Below are 20,630 nucleotides of genomic sequence, written 5' to 3' on the forward strand. Positions count from 1 at the left end.
CTAATACTTCATAGGTTTGTGGCGCACACGTGGAACATGGTTAGATATCAAACAACACACACACACATACACAGAGAGAGAGAGAGAGATAAAGCACAGGCAAAGAGAATGAGGGAGACACAATGCAATAGAAGAATATCCCTTTGATATAATTTATATCCCTGCTTTAAATAAAAATAATGGGTGCTATATCAGAAGGCACTTCAGATATGCATCTGGCAATCTATCACCTAAATTCCTTCATTCTGACCTTGACCTCCACAATGCTCTGCTGGGCTGGACTGGTGGGATCACCTGGAGGGAAGTAGGTTTAAGCATGCCCACCCCAAACTCTGCACTCAACATGGCTCCAAACATCTCAGGATCTAAAAACACATTCCACTGCCACTCACAATGTGTTGCAATACCACACAAACATACCAGACATTTTGAGCGCACTAACAACCTTGACAGTTCACTATTCTCCTGAGGGTTGTTTTACTCTATACGGTTGTTTTATCTATAGGGGTATTTTACTCTATATTAATACCTACAACACTGGTGAACCTTGTATTATCACCTTTCTTGCATATATTTTACCATCTCATTAAAGAGTCACAAAATATGAATATACAGAGAGGACTGACATATTAATCAATGAACTCAAGATGTTGTCAGGGTCAGATCCACCTGTGGACTTCTGCTCTCCACTGTGTCCAGCCCTGCAGCCCAGGAGGTGAATGACCTGAGCACACGTGCAGTGATGTTGTCATTGAGAACTACTATCCAGCACGGCAGAGGTAAAGTGTGTGTGGACACATTGGGATCTCTCAGGGCTGCAGCTGTCTCTCACACTTCCTCCTCCAGGACGGCCTACTCCACCCACACGGTAACGCACGGTAATCTCACTATTAAAGAACAGACACTCCTTCCCTGTCAAACCCAGAACTGCCAGGCTGTGTCTGGAGCATGGATATCACCGGTAGGATAGGGCATTCAAGTGCAACTCCCATAAGAACCTTCCTGTCTGGACCTCTGGGCTTTACATAGTTGCTGTCTAGTACTTTTCCACATTCTCTCTTATATTCGATCATACCAGAGCACAGTGCCACAGTCTGTCTATACATTAAAGGTGGGTGGGGGGGAAGAGCAAAGCCATAAATGCTGAGTCATATATAAACTAACAACCCAAACACAAGCGAGTGTGGTTTTCAAAACAACATGATACCTGCATGCCAGTGTTCCAACACTCCATAGCAATGTGACACTAGACAACCTGTCACATGGCATTAAAAAACACCTTTGGGGTATTAGCCAAATACACAACTGCACATGCTAATGCCAAACTGACATGTTAAATCCATATTGGTCAACTGGGCACAGAACTAAAAACATGCTGGTGTCAGGGGGATTACTCCAACCACTATGATCCTGACTGGATGGCAATCCATCCGTAGCTGCTTTACCGCCCGGTGAGAAGCAATCGCATATTCTGATCATGCAGGTTAATGGGGTTAAACGAGGACTCAGACTTGCCTCTTTGTGTGGATTTTCAGCGGCTCTGGTTTAGGCTAATAGAAAGTCCTGTCTTGTCCGACGCTGCACTGTGCTCCCGAGGCGTGCTGGCTTGCCATGCCCTCCCGCCCGCCCCTCACCAGCAGTGTGTTAAAATAAATCTCTGCACACGTCCCACCCCTGCATGCTCACCAGACATTACCTTATACAAGGCTCACTGGGGAGCGTTCCACCGTCTCCCAGCCTGCGAGCAGATTTCACAACCCCTGTCCCACCCCGGCCCTCAACACCCCCCACCCTCCCACCACACACACACTCTACATGCCCATCCCATTTGGCCCCGAGAGCCCCCTCATCGCACTCTGCTAGTGTCTCTGTGTACATGATCTCACATGACTCAACAAATCCCTGTGCCTGGAGTAGGGCTAAGTCCACAGCCTTCCTAGGGAGGGAGGAGAAGAATGACTTTGTGGAGGGGGGAACCTGGAGCACTGCCCTCGCACTGGCTCACATTACCCGCTTGTCAGCCCTGATGGATTTGGCTAAAAATAAAAGAAAGTGGGGGCCCATGACAGGCAGATGAATGAACCCAGCAGCCCCCCCCCCTCCACCCTCCACCCCCAACCCCACTCTCACCCCCACCCCCTGCTCCCCGATAACTGACCACTGCGTCTCCGCAGCAGACCCCCTTTTTGGGAACAAAGATGTTCTAATGCCAGGCACGGTTCACAGACCCACATTCCAGAAACAAGCTTCCCCCTTTCCCAACCGTGAGAGAGAATGGACAAGGAAAAAGGGGGGGGGGGGGTGGTGGCTGGGCTGGAGAATACAAATGAATCCAAGTGGCGGGCTGAGTGGGAATTCCTTTGCTTCCACTCATCTCCCACACTCACTGACTCCTTCACGCACTCACGCCTTTTTTTCACATTCATTGCAGGACATAATAACCTAGTCTCAGTGCTGCTGCTATACTGGAGTGAAAATAACTCCAACCCAAACAAAAGCACTGAGACATATAGAAGCCAGGAAAGAACTGCGGACAGTCTGACACCAAGTCACTATAATCAGTGTAACTCTTTCTGAGCATAGGCCTGCGCTAGCACATATGCAGCTATTGCTAGCTATGCTGCTTGGTGTTCCTTTAAAATAGTTTTTAACTGTTTACCATATGTTTGGCTCTTAAGAGGTCTGCACGGGTGTTCCAGTCTGCCATCTGGTTCCTATCTGGACTCTTGACGGCAGCTGTGGGAGAAGGGCAGCGGCCTACCTGTGGTCCATGGAGCTGCTGAGGATAAGCCTACCTCTGACCTGCAGCCCTTTACATTCTGCGTCCAGCACAGGTGTACCATCCACCTGCAATCCCCCCCCCCTCCTCCCACACACACACACAGAGAGGGGCTGAAATCACCAACCCAATCAAAAACTTCCTGCAGCATGTGGCAGAGCTCATCTGCTCTTGCAGGCTACCTGAGCGCACCCTGGAAATATCCTCCTCTCACCTAACAAAAGACAGAAATGGCGAGAGGCGATATGTGATACAGCATGGTTAAAAATAGGCCTTAGCCAGACGGATGCGAAAGGGGTTTTATGACCTCCATGCACTGCGCTCATTTTACAGCCCTGTGGAGAAAGCACGGACTCAAGCGACCACAACACACTTATTACCGCACCCCAACAAGATGCTGTCATCTCCCTCCTATTCTACAGGACCAACACGCCACCTGGGTACCATTAGCTGAATGTGTACATTAGAAATGTCCAAAAGGGCAAGGCAGTGAACATGTCAACAGTGTGTATAACACATTTTGAAATGTGAATACACTTCTTGACTAAATTATAAATACCACATGCTATTACAAAATCCTGTGTTTTATAAGCCACAGAATGTGACTGTAGCACTTGCTGAAAAAAAAAAAAGAAACGCAACAGCAGTAACTTTGCATTTGCATATAAAAAAAACATTCACTGTGTCCTTTTTGTAATAGTGATTTCACAAGTTTTGTGAACATCAAAACATTACATCATACACGGAGAATCCCTGCTGGAGAAGAGGAACTCTTTCCTTGTGTGGCATAATCAATCAATGGCTTTTCACTGGGGAGAAAGGCCCCGAGCAAAAGAGAGACCTGAATGCCACTTGTTTTCCTTTTTCTCAGGGATTTGGCGGAAGACTTGATTCAATGGATCAGGCATGTGAATCATGCTCTGGAGGTGGTCCTTTATAGTTCTAGTTATTCTCAGGCCCACAAACGAGGAAGACTGACTCATGCTTTATAAAAAGCCTTTTCTTCAAGACATGGGAGAAAATGAGAAATACAGCAGATCATCTTAGTCCGTTTTAATGAGAACCCAATGCTTTTGTCCCTGCGAAAACACATCAAAACGTATATGTATCTTTTCAAACCCTTAAACACATTCAGCACATGCACCAATGATCACCTCTTCTATTATGACAAACTATTTCTTCCAAAACAAATTCTTTTTTAAATGATTAGTATGTTTGTGAGATAATAGATGTCTTACACTGTACACACATTTGAAGACAGCTTACTACTCAATCCATTTATTCAAAGACATTCCACACGTATAATGGACAGAATGTCTTCCCACTCAGAGTTATAAGTGCATGCAACATGCCTCAGAGAGACAGAGACAATGGCCTCTTTCACTGCGCTCCCCGCATGCAGAAAAACCAAGAGGTGCATCATGGGAGTCCAACTGCGTAGACTGCCTGTACAGTTCATGCAGTTGCTGAGATTCAAACAAGTCAAAAGGCATGCCATGTCTGGCGTATCAGACAGGCGTTGGAATCACATGGCTCATAAGCAATAAAGGAATCTCCTGCCAGATGGAGGCCATCAGTGAGGTTAACTCAGGACGGACAAACTGCTGGAGTCCATATTCCTTCACTCATTTTGCTCTTTTTAATTCATCAGCATTTTTTTGTTTGTTTTTAAAATATATATATATATATATATATATATATATATATATATATATATATATATATATATATATATATAACTCATTAATGTCTAATTTACTGGAGTGGTATTAGAAAGTAATTTATTTTTTATTTTCTTCAAATGATATTAAGATGCACAAATTAGGCCATATATTCAATTCATGTTTAATTGTCAGCATGCTCAGTTGTGATGGTAGCTGTGTCAGATCTTCATCACATGTGTAGGTCGACACAGCACATTATCTAAGGTTACTAAGTTACTTCTAATGCTCAGATCAGGAGCAGGATCTTTAGTGTGGGACCCAAATCAATACAAACAACCCAAGACTGATTTGAAATCAGACAATAAAAAAAAAAAAACAACAGTGATCCAGAATTCGTCCAGTCCCTGCACTTTTGACCGGTCCTACACAGAGTGCTTTCTTCTACACGGTCACAGCTGAGCCTCCACACGTCTACTATACCAGCTATGGAGGCATTAAGCTCCAGTATTAACCCTAAGCCACAGACTTTGACTATGAGACTAACGACAGCCAGACAGAGCTTTCTTTTGTGCTCTTAATAGGCTACTAATGAAGAAGGGGATATGAGTCTTGACTTTATATACATACACTGTCCACGTGAAACCATTCATAGAGAAATCCCAAGAGTCCAGCTTTTACATGAAAGTCTCTGAAAAGAAATACTGACTGTGTTTCAGTTCAATTGGCAGTTATTTCTGGATTTGGATCTCAGGCAGCAAAAATTCAATGCTTGGGTTACAAGATTAAACTCTTTGAAGTGGATAAGGATAAACTATTGAAGAGTCTAAACTGGCAAAAGTAGCCGATTAAGATCTAGGCCTACTGAGATATTATTATGTTCCATCTCTAAATTATTCACCCCTTACAGCGTTAATATGACAAATGCGACCACCTGCAGAGGAAGTTACAAAGGAAGCTTGATTTCCTTCGTAAAATATTTATAAGTGGAAATACACTAAAAAGTAAATGTTCAGAGATGAAATCCTTCAGTGAGAAGTACTTGCATGTCACAAGGCAGTTTTTTATCCCGTCAGACAAGGCCCAGACAAAACAACTTGAAGAATCATACAATAGACATTATAATGTGCATCTGACTACAGCACTTTATCCACTTCAGGGCTCATAAAGTCACATTTTATTAACAATTTACAAAGACAGCATGAGGTCGAAGGCGTGAAAAGTACATTTCAATTGGAATGAAAGAATAGCACTCACAGTTATCTGGTCCATTTTGTGACAGGGAGTGAGTGATGCCTAAATGTCAGAGCCGGCAGCTCTAGCATGCTTTGTGACTCCAAAGAACGTGTGGGATTGCTACGCATGTGCAGGTACACAAGCAGCTCCACTATGTGATTGGCAGTTTATTGGGGTGGGGGTGTTTTGGACTCCCTCAAACAGGAAGGCTCTGCTGCATCACTGGCACAAGGTTCTCAATCACCACGCCTTAGGAACCCAGCACACGTACCCCTACTTCCTCTATTTCATTTTCTAACAATACTCTCTGCCACAGTCTCAGCACACAAAAGACACACAAAAAATCGCCGATTATCTGCTATCACCACCAAAAAGAAATTTAACCTGTGAGCTAAAACAGGGTTTACATTTATGTGCATGGTGATACATCTAGCCTCTGTTTCCCTTAAATGATGAACATACAGTATGATCAAATATCTTTCATCTATCAGATCCACTTAGGCTGTACTCAAGCTGTAATAAATTCCTTAAAAGACTATTCATTGACACAATTTACAAAATGGTTGCCACCTCAACAACCACACTGTCAAAAACACAGGGCTGTCCAATTTATCAAACCATATTACGTTACAATTACAATTACAGTTTAGTTTTTAATGAAACACAACCTTATTGTGTTCAAATAGTCATTCTAATCGAGCATTCCATGTTTCTAATTGAATCGCGTAAGGTAAACATACTGGGAAGGAAATGGAAAAGAGCTTTTGTCACAGATACTAAACCACAAAACATGAAATTAAACAAACTCATGTATTCTTTCAAATACAATGTTATTGTGTTGAACTGACATATTTTGCCACAGCAATTAATTTATCCAATAGAATCATGTAAGATCATTGTGAAGCATACCAGTTAGGGAAAAGGACCCATGGGATACCTTGGTGTTACCATTTCATTGTGTTCCTATGAGCCTTTGGAAAAATACTGAGTTTGGAACTGAGAATTTGGAAGATTTGGAATCTTGAAAGTTTGAGATGAACCATGAGTGTGGTAGATATTGAGCATGCACAACGCATCAGTGGCTCCATGGCACGTTTTCAACTTCAATGAATTTTAAGGCTTCTGAATACTGTGGCACAACATATTCAGCATCTTTCATTTTAAGACTTCATCTTGAAGTCTTTAATATCAAAATGATCTTCCTTTAACATTGATGTTGCAATACTATCTGAAAGCCTACTTTCAGTACATGCATCTGTATAACACAATGACATTGGAATTACATGAATATTTCATGTAAACTTCAATTTCATTGAAATTACTTGATCAAATTGGGTAACCACGGCATGAATCAATTTTGTAAACCGAAAGGGAAATACTGGACTTATTCTAGACATTTCATTAATTTCATCTGTAACACTTTATAATAACTACACACAATTCATCATTTATTAAGCCTTTGTTACTTATTAGTTAATGGTTTGTTCATCATTAGTAATTTCTTGTTCATACATAATTTATCATCAGTAAAGCATTTGTTCACACAATTATAAATGGTTTGTTCATAGTAAATAAGCCTATCCAAAAAATATGTTTGTAAGTACATGATTTATACTTTATAATAAGTAAATTAGTAAAATAAGTAAAATAATTTACTTTATAATAAGTAATGAAACAACCACTTATAATGAAATCATTTTCTTATTATAAACCAGTTGCAAACTATTACAAAATGCTTTGTTCATCATTTGTAAAGCATTGTTCCTATGTTAATTCTCATAAATAAAGTATTTGTATACACAGTTATAAATGGTTTGTTCATAGTAAATAAGCCTATTTCTAAAATATGTTTATGAATTATTGTTAATACTTAAATTATGCAATAATATACACCGGGAATCGAACCCCCAACTTTTCATGCTAGTCCAGCTCCTTATCCACTACACTACCTTGGCCCACCTAAATGCTGTATTCTTCATTTGTAAAGCATTATTCCTACATTAATTCTCCTCTGTAAATCATGTTTACACACAGTTAAAAATGGTTTGTTCATAGTAAACACGCATATCTATATTATATTTTTGAATTGACTGTTGTAATACCACTGGGCAGAGGTAGTGTAGTGGATAGGGAGCCGGGTTAACATGCAGTAACCCATAAAGTTGGGGGTTCAACCAATGTGGCCTTGCCCTTTAATTTCATTGACACGTGTAAGTTGCTTTGGGTGAAAGTGTCGGCTAAATGAATAAATGCAAGTGTAAACTTTATAACTCATTTGTAAATGTGTTGCAAGGCATAAAACGTCCTCACTTTAGATGAGCTCACAAAATATCATTAACTAACCACTTGTAACTCCTGAGTTAATTATTAATTATAGTATTAGGAAGTTGTTTATAAAATATGTATCCTCACCCTAACTGATCATTAGTGCATGTGTATGTAACAACTGTTAAATAATGGAAATGTGTCTGCTTTATGTTGTACCTGTTGTGTAGTCTTGCTTGTGTGTGTTACATGTTTGTGAGGCCAAAGACGAATTTCCACAGTAGTGGACAATAAAGACCTCTATTCTTAATCAAAAACATATTATTGCATAAAGTATTAACAATAATGTATAAACATATTTAAGATATAGGCTTATTTACTATGAACAAACTATTTATAACTGTGTGAAAAAATGCTTTACTGATGATAAATTAGAAATTACTAATGATGAACAAACCATTAACTAATAAATAACAAAGGCTTAATAAATAATGAATTGTGTGTAGTTATTATAAAGTGTTACCATTTCATCATAGTAAATCAAGTAAATCTAGCAGTTTTTTAACTATAGTTGGTGTTGTTTTGATCCTTGTGAATGGATAGCAATATCTTTCTGTAATTATTTCTTTTATTTTATGATTATGATTAAATTGTATGGATTATAATTACACATTTTTAGTAAAAATAATATTTTAAAAATCATATATCACACATGCTTCACATGATAAGCAAAACTTTATTTTAAAAATAAAGACTTATATGTTAACAATTTGGTAAAAATGTAATTTAGTTAAATGATATTAGTTATATACAAGCATGCAACCATCCAAGCATCACCAAGCACCACCATCGTCTGGTCAACATGATTTATGCCCCTCAACAAAAATACCTGTAGCAATACCATTGAGTTGTCTGAACAAGTTTTTCCCCTTTTTGTCATTTCAACACTCAAAGAAAGGTCATGGCGGGTTTGCAGGATGTGTTGTCTTTGTAAACAAACAATGTGTCTAAATAATCTCTGACCTATTTGAGCCAGTGGATTACATTTCATTAACTTGAGATAATAAATTATAGGATATTTTCCCAATTGTGTTCTGGAGACATTGTTGTGCATATGGTTTTAAGTGTCTTAAAGAAAATATATTTGTCATGCTCCATCCAGGTGGGCAACCATAATAAGGTGTCCATAACATTAGGTTACTTGATTTGAAGAATAGCATGTTTTAAGATTAGCATTAGGTATAGAATTGAATGACAGAATGCCAAGACCTGCTTTAAAATGGCTCAAACTAAGTTTCCTGCGCATTTCATGGTGGAACATTTTGATATGAGCCAGAATTTCCGTGATTCCACTGAACAGGGACAACAGCAACTAAAGCTGCATAACTCCATTAAGAAATAGCTGACTGGAAAGAATGTGTTGTCCAAATAAAAGGAAAAAGCTCATCAATAAATTAAAAATGTGAATTCCTATAAAAGGGATCAGCTGTATTACATTAAGAATCTTCCCTAAAAAACTGCTGGTTTTGAAAATCTCTGAGATGGTTGAAATGCACTCAGTGACCCTGAAGCCCTTGTCCTTCATGACCCAACCACCGAAACATAGAATAGATGGCCCTCACATGACTGCAGGTACATAAAGCTGTCTAGGTCAGACAGTGTGCTGTGTACTCTCTCCCCTATCAATTAAGAGATAAATCTCCTGCCCTCCCTCCAGCTAAAATGGAGCCGGACCGACAACATGTGGGAGTCCATTCAGAAACTGCAAAGACTTCCAGCAGTTCAGGAAACGGCATTAAGCAGTTTTGAAGAAGTGCTTGCACCTCATTTCCGCTAGGTACCCATTCAAATAACCACTGCCATGTTTTGGAAAAGCTTCTGCAACACTAGAAATGTACCAAACGTGAAACTGAAAAGCAGGATTTTGCAACACCATGCATAATGTTTTCCATCCATTCCAACGCCTGGACAGATTTATTATATGCATGTACGAAGATTTAAATATATAACAGCCTGTACATTAAAACAGGTGTTTCTCCCAACAAAATGTAAATGGCCCTAGTGGGTAGTGTGACCATTTTAGGTTGGAATTCAGCAGTCCCTGCCCTAAAAATACACCTCTAACAACTTTTCTGGAAGTAACTGATGCACTGTTTGAATAATTTAGAGCAATTCTTGGTTGTTAAGCTGTTACATTTTGCTGTTGAGAAAATGGAAAAAAAATCTCTGTAAACCACATCTTATGTGCATCAACCAATGAGAGTCTCACGTGCAACAGTAAAAAGCTGTTGATCTTTTATTGAGCCAACAGGTTAGCATACATTACTGCTAAGATACAGGAAGTGGGCAATATGCCCCTGCTCCTCCACGCCCACCTTTCCTTTCCTCTCCACCACCTGTGCAAGTCTCACAGGATTCAAACCACCCACCCCACCCCCATTCCAGCCACATCAAAATACAGACACCCACACACCCACACACACGCATACACACGCATGAACGTGTGCACACCACACGTACTCCCACACTCACAACATAAGAACTCTCAACCCATTCTCAGCTGCAACTAGCAAAACCACACATTGTACTTGTTTTTCACTTTCACGACCCATTGCTTCTAATTGCACAAACAATTATCAAAATTCAACGATATTTTATAGTCTACACCACTGTTTTTTTTTTACCTTGATCCATTCATAAGACTTACATTCACAAAATCACTGAAATATATTATTGTATAAATATATTATTGTATATAATCAACTATTCCAAAAGGCCTTTAAAATACATTTTTATATGATCTATTTAAGATAAAAAGCAACATTCACATACAATTGTACCTTATACTGTAAACAAGTGACAGTAGTGGCTTGTTTATTCTGTCTGGAGAAAGAGCTTGTTAGTTTTCATCATTATTCATGAAGCATTCAACTTCCACTGATGTTTTTCATATGCTCAGTGTTGACATCATTCATTATGCACATTTTTTAATTTTATTTCCAGTAAACATCACTGGTGTACAAGGCTATACAAATAAATCCAACAAGAATTCCATCTAGGCAGAGTTCTGACTTCAGAGAGAGCTAAATGTGTTACCTCAGAGTTCTGACTTTAGAGAACTAAATGTGTTACCTCAGAGTTCATTCTGCCCATTTTCTGGCAAAATGACAACATCAGCCTGCCATGGGGTCATCCTAGCTCTTGCTCACCCCCCCCCCCCCCTCTCTCGCTCTCTCAGTCCTTTCCTTGTGCCCTCCCTTCCCCCTGCCTTTCTGTAAAACAATGATCTCACCCTCTTACTAGGAATCCGCTGATTGTTTTAAATACCTTCCACTCTCGTGTACTTGACTGACTGCTACTCCTTCTTTCCCATCCCCTTTGGAAAGAAAAAACTGGGAAAGGGGAAAAGAAAATGACCTTGGCAGGAAACATCAGGCTCTTAAGCAAACCTGGGACTCTGTTCATTCAGGCTTTTGACCAATACTGTTTTAAATTACAGCCGAGCAATACCAAACTCTGTAATCCAATATGGCTTCAGGAGCATGGAAAAACGTCCATATTTTTGGGAAAGAATTATTGTTGGCATAAACGAGAGGAATACGGTGATACCGTTGATTGCCAAGGTACAGAAATACCAAGAATTGAAATTCTTGACTTCAACATTTTGAAGTAATTCTCTGGCAGACAGACTAGCCTGGAGACACTGACTGCATGGCTGTGGTATGTTCACCTGGGATAGGCCTCAACAAAGTGTTGCTGTGACGCATCTTAAGTGAAAGAAAAAAGAATTACCTGAAATTTTTTTATTTCTAAATCTTTTAACTGAAAAAGTGACAGCACCCTGAAGGAACACAACTATCATTCATTAACTGTAAAAATGTATTTAAACTAACAATGTAGTGTTTATACTGTAAGTCACTTTTGACAAACACTTATGCAAAATACCATAAACATAAACATATAACCATACTCTTCCATCAATATTTTGAATTTGTGGAGCTCTATACCTCTTGTTAGTTTTCATTAACACCCAGCAGCAACATACTTTCCTTTTTTCATCAACATGATGGACAACATCTATTTTCCAACACTGGCTGTAATGATCTCTGCCTCTGTAACCCACAGACTGTGTAGGTTATATTTAGACTGAACCCAATATTGACATGCAGCTCTGTAAGTGAGTCATCTGTACCGACTGAAGCCAGTGACACCCAAGCACTTGCTTGCAGGTTTCCTTAGGTCTGTACTCAAGTTTGTATGTCCATGTCTCTCTCTCTCTCTCTCTCTCTCTCTCTGTGTGTTTGTGTGTGCATGTGATGAGGGGTGCACTGCCTCGAGCCTTCCTTGTCCCACATACAGTCATCCTGCTGTCTTGCTTACCAGCCCCTTTGCTGGAGGAACAGCACTGCTCATGCCACATAGGTCACATCAACAAACATTTACAGGGATTGATTAAAAAAGAGACAAAGATAAAGGAATATGGAGAAGAACAATAAGTAACTTAGTAGCAAGTTAGTACAGTAGTAGTAGCAGTAGTAGTAATAGTGGTGGTAGTAGTAGCAGTAGTAGTAATAGTGGTGGTAGTAGTAGTAGTAGTAGTGGTAGTAGTAGAAACAAGAAGAAGAACACAGACAGACAGACAGACAGATCTGACAGCATGATGAAGAGGAAAGTCTTGACACTGCATTCCAGTATTGGAGATTGCTGATCACTGCATGATTCTGCAACCCCAACTCAGACCACGTGTCATGGTGGTTTGTTACTGTCACAGGGCGAAAAACTCTTCAGAGAACTGCTTTAGTTGCAAGCTTCATTCTGCTTAAAACTAAACAACTTCTTTACAAATAAATCCCAAATCATGAGTTAAATTATTAATAATTAATTTAAAGCTCTGCAGTTAGAGTAGAAAGGTGGGATTGCAGTCAATGGAGTTGAGCTCCACAGCTGACTCAGCAAGTGCGGAGTAACAGGGACAGATGGCGTGAGTCCAATTTCAGTCTCCCAATCTTTTTTATTTATTTATGAACTCAGACAGAAAAAGCCCCCATATTCAACAAAAATGAGGTGATTTGTATGTGGTGGTTCTGCTATTACTTTTACTGTAACTATTCAATTTCACCACACATTTTAATACACTGAGATATGCACCTGTACCTTGCCAGTAGCGATCCGACAAGAGCACGTGGAAGCCTTATGGCCTAGGCATAGTCTTTAATCCCCTAAGGAGAATGCTCTAAGTGACTTTGAAAGGCTTTTGAAAAGCATCTAATGACATATGAAAACAATCAGAATTTCTAAAGTCTTCTAGAATGAAATAGTAAAGCATCGACAGCTGGATATGGCAGACAGGAACTGAACATAGCACGGGCAGCCAACGCACTTGATGTGGTTCCTGCAACGCCATTTTCCCAGAAGATGCTTAAAAAAGGTCTTTGCGTTCGTTGCACACATCACAACAAAAAGGGACCACACACATTGAATGTGCTGGCTGTAATCAGACATACTGTAGCTATCGCATCCCAATTCACTATGTTAATCATAAATGGGATGAAAATGCTTTAAGTTTATCATTCATTACCCTCTGATTGGGGAACAGTGAAAATACCATCACACATACATTACACAAGTTAAAGAATGTTCAGTGAAAACCTACACATTTCATAACAAACACATTACACTTCCTCAAATGTCAGGGTGGTGAAGATGGCATAATTGAACATGAAACTCAGACGAGAGGACACAAATGTCTTCATATGATATTGCTCTGTGTCATGGCTAGCCAGAGAGGGCCTCCACTCTAGAAGTGATACTTGAGGAGGCTGAGTGCTTCTCCTTGGCTGGGCCGCCTGTGTTTCCAGAGCCCTCCTGGTCTGGCCAGCTTTGTGAGCGGGGTTCACTGTGTCTAAACAGCAGCTGCGCTGTGTTTACCACGCTGCTCAGCTTAGGCACCTCTGGGAGGAAGAGCTCACTTCAAGGCACATGCTATATCGCCCCTTAGCACAACAAGGCACATGCTATATCGCCCCTTAGCACAACAACATGTCTAGCTCTTCCTGTCAAGATTAGCTCCTAAAGAAATCTTTTAGCAGAACGAAGGGTGATGTGCCTCAAACAGAGGGGGAGGTATCATATGTGACACTTCACAAAGTGCTTGCTCTGGCTTCTCCTCTTTTTCACAGATGATGGTGATGCCCGTGTAACACAGCCATCCTAGTGGTGCTGTTGTTGTTCCTGCTCTAAGGGCACAATTTAGACCATATGTACAGAACTTACTGTGCCAATGCCTTCTTAAAGTTTTTTTTACACAATTAAAAAGTAATGGATGACCACAGGATGGGCTTCTAATGAGCACTCGCTGTGTGTGTGTGTATGTGTGTGTGTGTGTGTGTGTGTTTGCGTGTGTGTGCGTGTGTGTGTGCGTGTGTGTGTGTGTGTGCGGGTTGCTGCTCAGCCAGGGAGCTGACTCAGTCCTACAGGGCTCTGAGCCCTCTGAGCCGATGGAGTTGCTCCTGTGGATAATGATAGCAGATCATCTCGCACCACTAATGGGAGATTTCTACTCTGGCTGAGGAAACAATAAAGGAAGGCGAGGAAGAAGAATTGAAATAGCACAGCACAACAGCATCAGCCTTCCCCCCCTTTTCTCTCACAACAGCATCAGCCTTTTCTCTCCGAGCCCTTGGCATTTTTCATGGAGATTATTTTTGGCTCATTTTCAATTTACTGTACATGGCTGCTTTGAGGACCGACTTTTCTCTTTTTTTTTTTTGTCTTTGTGCAGCCACAGAGCTGGTCCTGGCGCGATAATGCCTGTTTGATTTCCCACAGTGACCGATAATGCCAGCAAGCATCAGCAGTGCCTAAGACACTGAAAGTGGAGTGGGAAAACAAAAGGCTTGCCTGAACCTTCAGGATCTCAGCTCCCCTCCCAGCAGAGGCTCCCCTCTTTGCCTCACACACACACTGGAGCCGTGTCAAGCATGCCTTTGTGCTGACGTGGGAGAGCTATGGGAACATGTTTTTATACCCGAGGCTCTTATTAGAAATGTAGAGGTTTCACTGGTGGGGTTATTCAAATGGGCCAAAATGATGTTCATTACCCTTCAACATCTGAGCACACTGGTATCCAAAACATCTTTTTTTTTTTTGCCATCTCACCGAGACAATGGCATCCATAGGTGGCCTGCAAATCTCTATTTATCAATTCCTTTCATTGTGTTTCCGCTTGGGGGAAAAAAGATGAGTAGACTTGACATGTTTGGTAATCATTTCTATGATTATGAGATTGATTCAATTGATTAATTGATTTACAGGACAACTTGATTATGAATGGAAACTACTATAGTCTATGGAAATAAATTACATTAGACTTTAACTAGTTTTAAATGACTGTCCGGTTACCATCAAATGCTTATTCTAAAATAACACAAACACATCCATGTTCACAAACTAAACAAAATGTATATTTTTATTTCAATATATAAAAAAATAGAATAAAATAAATCTATTATAGGTAGTTTGTACATCTGCCGATATTCTAACGGGTGTTACCGATTTAAACATTCAATTTCATAAGCTCATGCTTTGTTCTACATTGCCCATGCTTTATAAAGGTTTTGTCAACAGCTAGCGATGAGAAAAACCTATGCGTCACCGAAATCCAGCTCTCCCGCGTCATGCTATGACAAAGCTCCATCAAAACACTATAATAATTTACTATATTAAAGGTAACTTAAAATGAAGCTTTCGTGGAGGAAATGTATCGGCAAATAAATACATTTTCCGCAAGAGCTTGCGCTCGGCTCTCATATATGGGGATATGATGATCACCGTGCACATGAGTCAAATGTATAGGCATTGGCGCTTAACGTATAAAACAATGGCGTCTGATCTGCAGCATGAGACCAAGCATGTATAGTTACTACATCGAGACTTATTTGAACTATTAGTCTACATAATGAACCTATAGCGACACCCAACTCTAAAACATCGGCCGGTAGCCCATTATTTTGTAGGATTTTACGAAAGTATTTCCTTTTCCTTTTACAATCGGTAGCGCAAAACAACACAACAGTGATGAAAGAGGGATGACAGTTGAAAAAGCCAACCCATATGAAAATAGTTTTTTCCCGTCAATTACACCCAATATATCTGACCATTTGTTTCCAGACAATGCCTGGTGATTGTTTGTGCATATTCATGTCATATTTCATCATCGATGAGAAAGCACGAAATTGGCGGCTCAGTTCCGTCCTCATCAGCATTAGACAAAGGAATGTCTGTCTCACTCTAGCTCTCTACAAGGTGCAGTTGATGTTCCTGCACAAACTGCTGTATCACCGCATTTGAAATGACAGCATCATTCAGAGCAGGAGCGCGAATATTTTAGAAATTCCATTTCAATCCTCGACGAAACAGACTGTCACATGCACTATAGAGTCAAAGTGTTAAATTATATTTGCAAAGACAAAGGTCCTGTCATGATCATGTCATATGGCAGAAGCATATTCACAGAAGCATATTCACAACATAGCCTAGTCTGTAACACAATAGACAGCAATGATTTCTTAATGACAGAAATGTGCATTTTACGCGGTTGGTTTATATTTGGAGAGCGAATATGTGGGCGAAGAACTATGCATTTATGTTCATGTGGACAGGCAGCAGTGGTGATTCCAAGACAAAGCATTTAGCCAAGTCATTCATTACAAAATATGCTCACATACATACATGTGCCCCACTACTCACCAACCAAAATGCACTCATTAGCCCAACCCTCCCAGACAATTATACAAACTTTCACACTGTATTGTAATAAAACATTTACAACGACGGCAATCTTCACCAAGAGGATATAACCACTTGAACGAACACGCTCTAAAACCGCTACGTATCCTATCATTTATTGTCACAAGATAAGTACTGCTGAATTAAGGCAAATGCTTAGATTTGGTCAACAAATACGCAAGTTAATATAGGCTTCGCAAACAACAATGTTTATTTAGAAAGAAATGAGGGTACATAGGAGAGGTATCAATGAAATAAGGACTCTAGTTCTTTAAATGGCACCCTTAGGCTATCGAGGCGTTTGCATTGGCTGCTGGACCAAATAAGGCTCCAGTTCCTTACACAGCAAATATTTTTTGCTGATTTTACGTGGATTAATTGGCGGATTGTGGGCTAAAGCAAGGGCTGCTATGACCATTGGCAGGTTTGGCGTTGCGCTATGACCCATCCGCGCTCTCCCTCTCCTCCACGATGCTACATTCAAACGAACTGTTTTACTCTCAAGGATTACTGGGTTAGTATTCACGTTGGAAGTCTCAGCAAATGGTTGTTGAAACGTAGCCAATCAAATAGAAATACACTTCCATATAAATGGGGACCACTGAAACTATAATCGAAAATATTATTTTAATCACTTTCAAATACACGCCAATAGATCGAGTAGCTCAAATTCAAATTCCACGTGTCATTAAGAACATTATTCATATATGCAATTCATCTCCGCTTACATTCATGACAATCTTCAAGTGATTTGGGATATGGGGCTCTTTGCCTTTGCCATGGCCCCCTTGATCGGTCAAGGCCTCTGCAAGTGACAGCTTCTTTTATCTCACTGAAAACAAGAGCCATGCCTGACCCCCACACTACGACGCGACTCCTCCTCCGGGATCTCAATGCATCCAACTTGCAAAACACTCAAAGGGAGCGCACACGATTGCCACTAACAGCATAACAGGATGTGGCATCCTAACGTAACGTTCTCAAACCGTGTGTGATATTCACGCCGACAACAAACACAAACACGTTTTGTTTCAGAACGGAAACAAGCATGTTGTTTCGAAGTCCATTAGATATTTACGCAAAACCCAACTATCAAAATCTATAGCATTAGCATTATAATAGCTCTCCAAGCAAGTTTTGGGGCACCGTTGACTGACATTACAAATCGCACATTTACGCGAGTGAGAGCAGCCAATAAATTGTACAATTAAGCGGCACAGAAATCGTTTCAACACAAATGTTAGGTTATGCATGCAGCTCACCTTAAACTTTCGTTTTTTTCCCCTTGTAATCCAGCCCTTTTGTCCGTTTAGCAAATAAATGTTTTTCACATGATGACTTCCTTGCAGTTTCCTAAAGCCCCCGGGCTGCAGGGAAATCACGTTTGCGATACACTGTGCAGCTATTTCTCTTTTTTTGGAGGGGGAAAGGAAGTTTGTGGTTATAAAACTGTTGTTCTTCTCCAGCTAATGTCAGTGTGTGTGGTGATCCAGTTCAGCGTGCTGCTCCGTCTTCGCTGTTTGTTACACTCGAATGGAACGCCTACTCTCAATCGCTACATTGTTGACATTCGCGCACTGACGTCATCTCTCCCTCATTCACAACATTACGCGGTAAAGATTGCGTTGGTGCCTCCGGCGGTCAGGCAGCTACTCAAAAAATGTCCGCAGCTGGAGTTGGTGAATTGCCATAACGAGAACGCGCACTGCGCGCCACACTTCAGCTGCTCAGCAGCTTCAGAGGCAGAATAGTTTGCTGATGAGCAGTGTAGTGGCCCCGCGCGCTATGACTAATGCAATATAGCCTAGGCCTACCGGACTTTTAGGGACAACACAAGCAGTTGAAAAACATTTCATACAGACTGTTTTTGACAATGCTTTTATCTAGGTCCTTGTTAAAATGTATTTATTAACGCATAATAATAATAATAATAATAATCATAATCATAATCATAATAATAATAATTATTATTATGATTATTATTACATTGTTATTGTTTTCTTTGTTGTGTCTTCTTTATTTTCCTCTCCTTTTTCTTCTTCTGCTTCTTTAAGTGCACATGTCTAAGACAGCACACACTTATTGATGACATGCAAATCCCAGTTTACAGGATATTCCCTCTTAGGTAGCCTAATGTGTATGAAATACATATGTGCACAGAGATAGCTTAAGGTATTGAGATATACAACATGAACTGTGGAGAGCTTACTTTTCTCAACCAGCCTGCATACTGTTTGTACAAGCGAGGCTTGGCTGGAAATACTTTAATTTTTCATGTATAATTCCTCCCTTGGGGGGTTTGCATGTGATTATCAATTATCATGCTGTTGCAGACCCTGTCTTTACCCAATAGTGTCTAATTTGTGTTCTTAGAAAGCAACTCTCCTTTCTACTGTGGAAATCATATGAATGGCAGCAAACTAGAAATGTCAGTCATCATACTGGAAATGAACATGTTTGTGAAAAGACCGTTTTCTCTGGAGGAGTGCCATATAATCATGTAAACATCTAAAAGACCATGACTCACACCTCTCCATTCCAACACATTTGTCATAATTACAAATTATGAAACATATAATTCAAGTCTTTCATGGCCACAATGAATGTAAAACTCCCTTAATCTCTGTACTGGAATATAAACTAGACTGTGGCCAACAGTATCGGTTCAACTTGAAGAACTCCTTCACATTTCTGGGGTTGCTGTGAAACCATCTGCTTTTTCCAAAACGTCTGCAAAGTTTGCATTTGTCATCTCTAAGTTCAACTGTCCTTGAATGTTACAGTAACCCCTGATGTCTGTAACATACCCCTTACACATATAAGCAGCTGTGCACAATATAAACAGGTCATACCAAGAAAGTTAACAACATGGGCGGATGAAAGTAATCCGAGAATAGAATAAATCTTATAAACGGAACCTGTGTGGACCTTTTACATTGAGCACCGACACAAGTTCATGTCATGATGTCAGGCGTTGATTCTCAAATCTCTCCACTGATTAGGACAATCCTGCAATAGAGGAGAATTAATCACATTTTGAGTCTCTCTGTAGACATGAATAGACACAAACTCGCCCCCCACCTCTCTCTCTCTCTCTTTCATTCTCTCTCTATCTCTCTCTCTCTCTCTCTCTCTCTCTCTCTCACACACACACACACACACACACACACTCACACACACTCACACACACAGCTCAGCAGCTTTTGTGGCATTCCTGCACTCCATGACCTTTCCCCTAAGGCTCTCAGAGGGTCTGCTTGAGGCTGGGTGGTGGAGTGGGGCTAGGCCAAGGGTGTGCGTCTACAGTGGGAATCGCACAGTCTAGCTTTCCTGACCACAACGCGGACAAACACAAGTTTTATGCCCGGAAGTCTAATTAGAGCTAATACAAACAGCATGTGCCATGTCTGCTGTTTGGGTTTTCCAGTGCAGAGACAGAGGAGAGAGAGAGGAGAGGGGAGAGAGGAGAGAGAAGAGAGGGGACTGTGGGCTCAAGCTGAGATCTGAATGGAACTATTGCATATACGCTCATTCTCTCAGATAGCTCAGCTTGCCATGCTGAGCAGACACTGTAATCTTTCATTAAGTGGTGCATGGCTTCTCAAAGGTACATGGTGGAAGGTGGGGCGTATGAGTCACTGAGATGACAACTCCTGGAGCAAGTCATTCTTCACGTTGGGACATGCACAAGTTTATGGTACAGATACAGATGTATATTCACTGCAGTTCATCTATGCAGAATGCTGACTTGACGACCAGGTGAGAGATAAGACGAGTTTGGTGCACAGAATTTCCACTGTGCATACCATACTGACCTTTGAAGCTGCAAGTAAGAGTGCAAAAGCACATACCATTGTAACCTTTTTAAAGTAAGGACCCTTACTTACTTCTATTTGTGCCAC

The 20,630-nt window shown here is 40.6% G+C and overlaps 1 protein-coding gene across 2 annotated transcripts in view; it reads right to left on the reverse strand.

The window, feature by feature from the left end:
• bach2b (BTB and CNC homology 1, basic leucine zipper transcription factor 2b) overlaps window positions 1-18,312 on the reverse strand; it is a 68,596-nt gene extending 50,284 nt beyond the window's left edge. The window contains exon 1 of one of the 2 annotated variants that reach the window (XM_042095463.1): window positions 17,991-18,312. Coding sequence is in view for 1 of the 2 variants with exons in the window: in XM_042095461.1 (XP_041951395.1) it covers window positions 5,698-5,712 (15 nt within the window). In the remaining variant the exon portion in view is untranslated. Of the gene's footprint in view, window positions 1-5,697; window positions 5,800-17,990 lie in introns of those variants that run through there. The other variant, XM_042095461.1, reaches the window with a different exon arrangement.
• Window positions 18,313-20,630: the final 2,318 nt, after the last annotated feature.

Source organism: Alosa sapidissima, chromosome 6 (assembly GCF_018492685.1).
Source record: "Alosa sapidissima isolate fAloSap1 chromosome 6, fAloSap1.pri, whole genome shotgun sequence".
NCBI lineage: Eukaryota > Metazoa > Chordata > Actinopteri > Clupeiformes > Clupeidae > Alosa > Alosa sapidissima.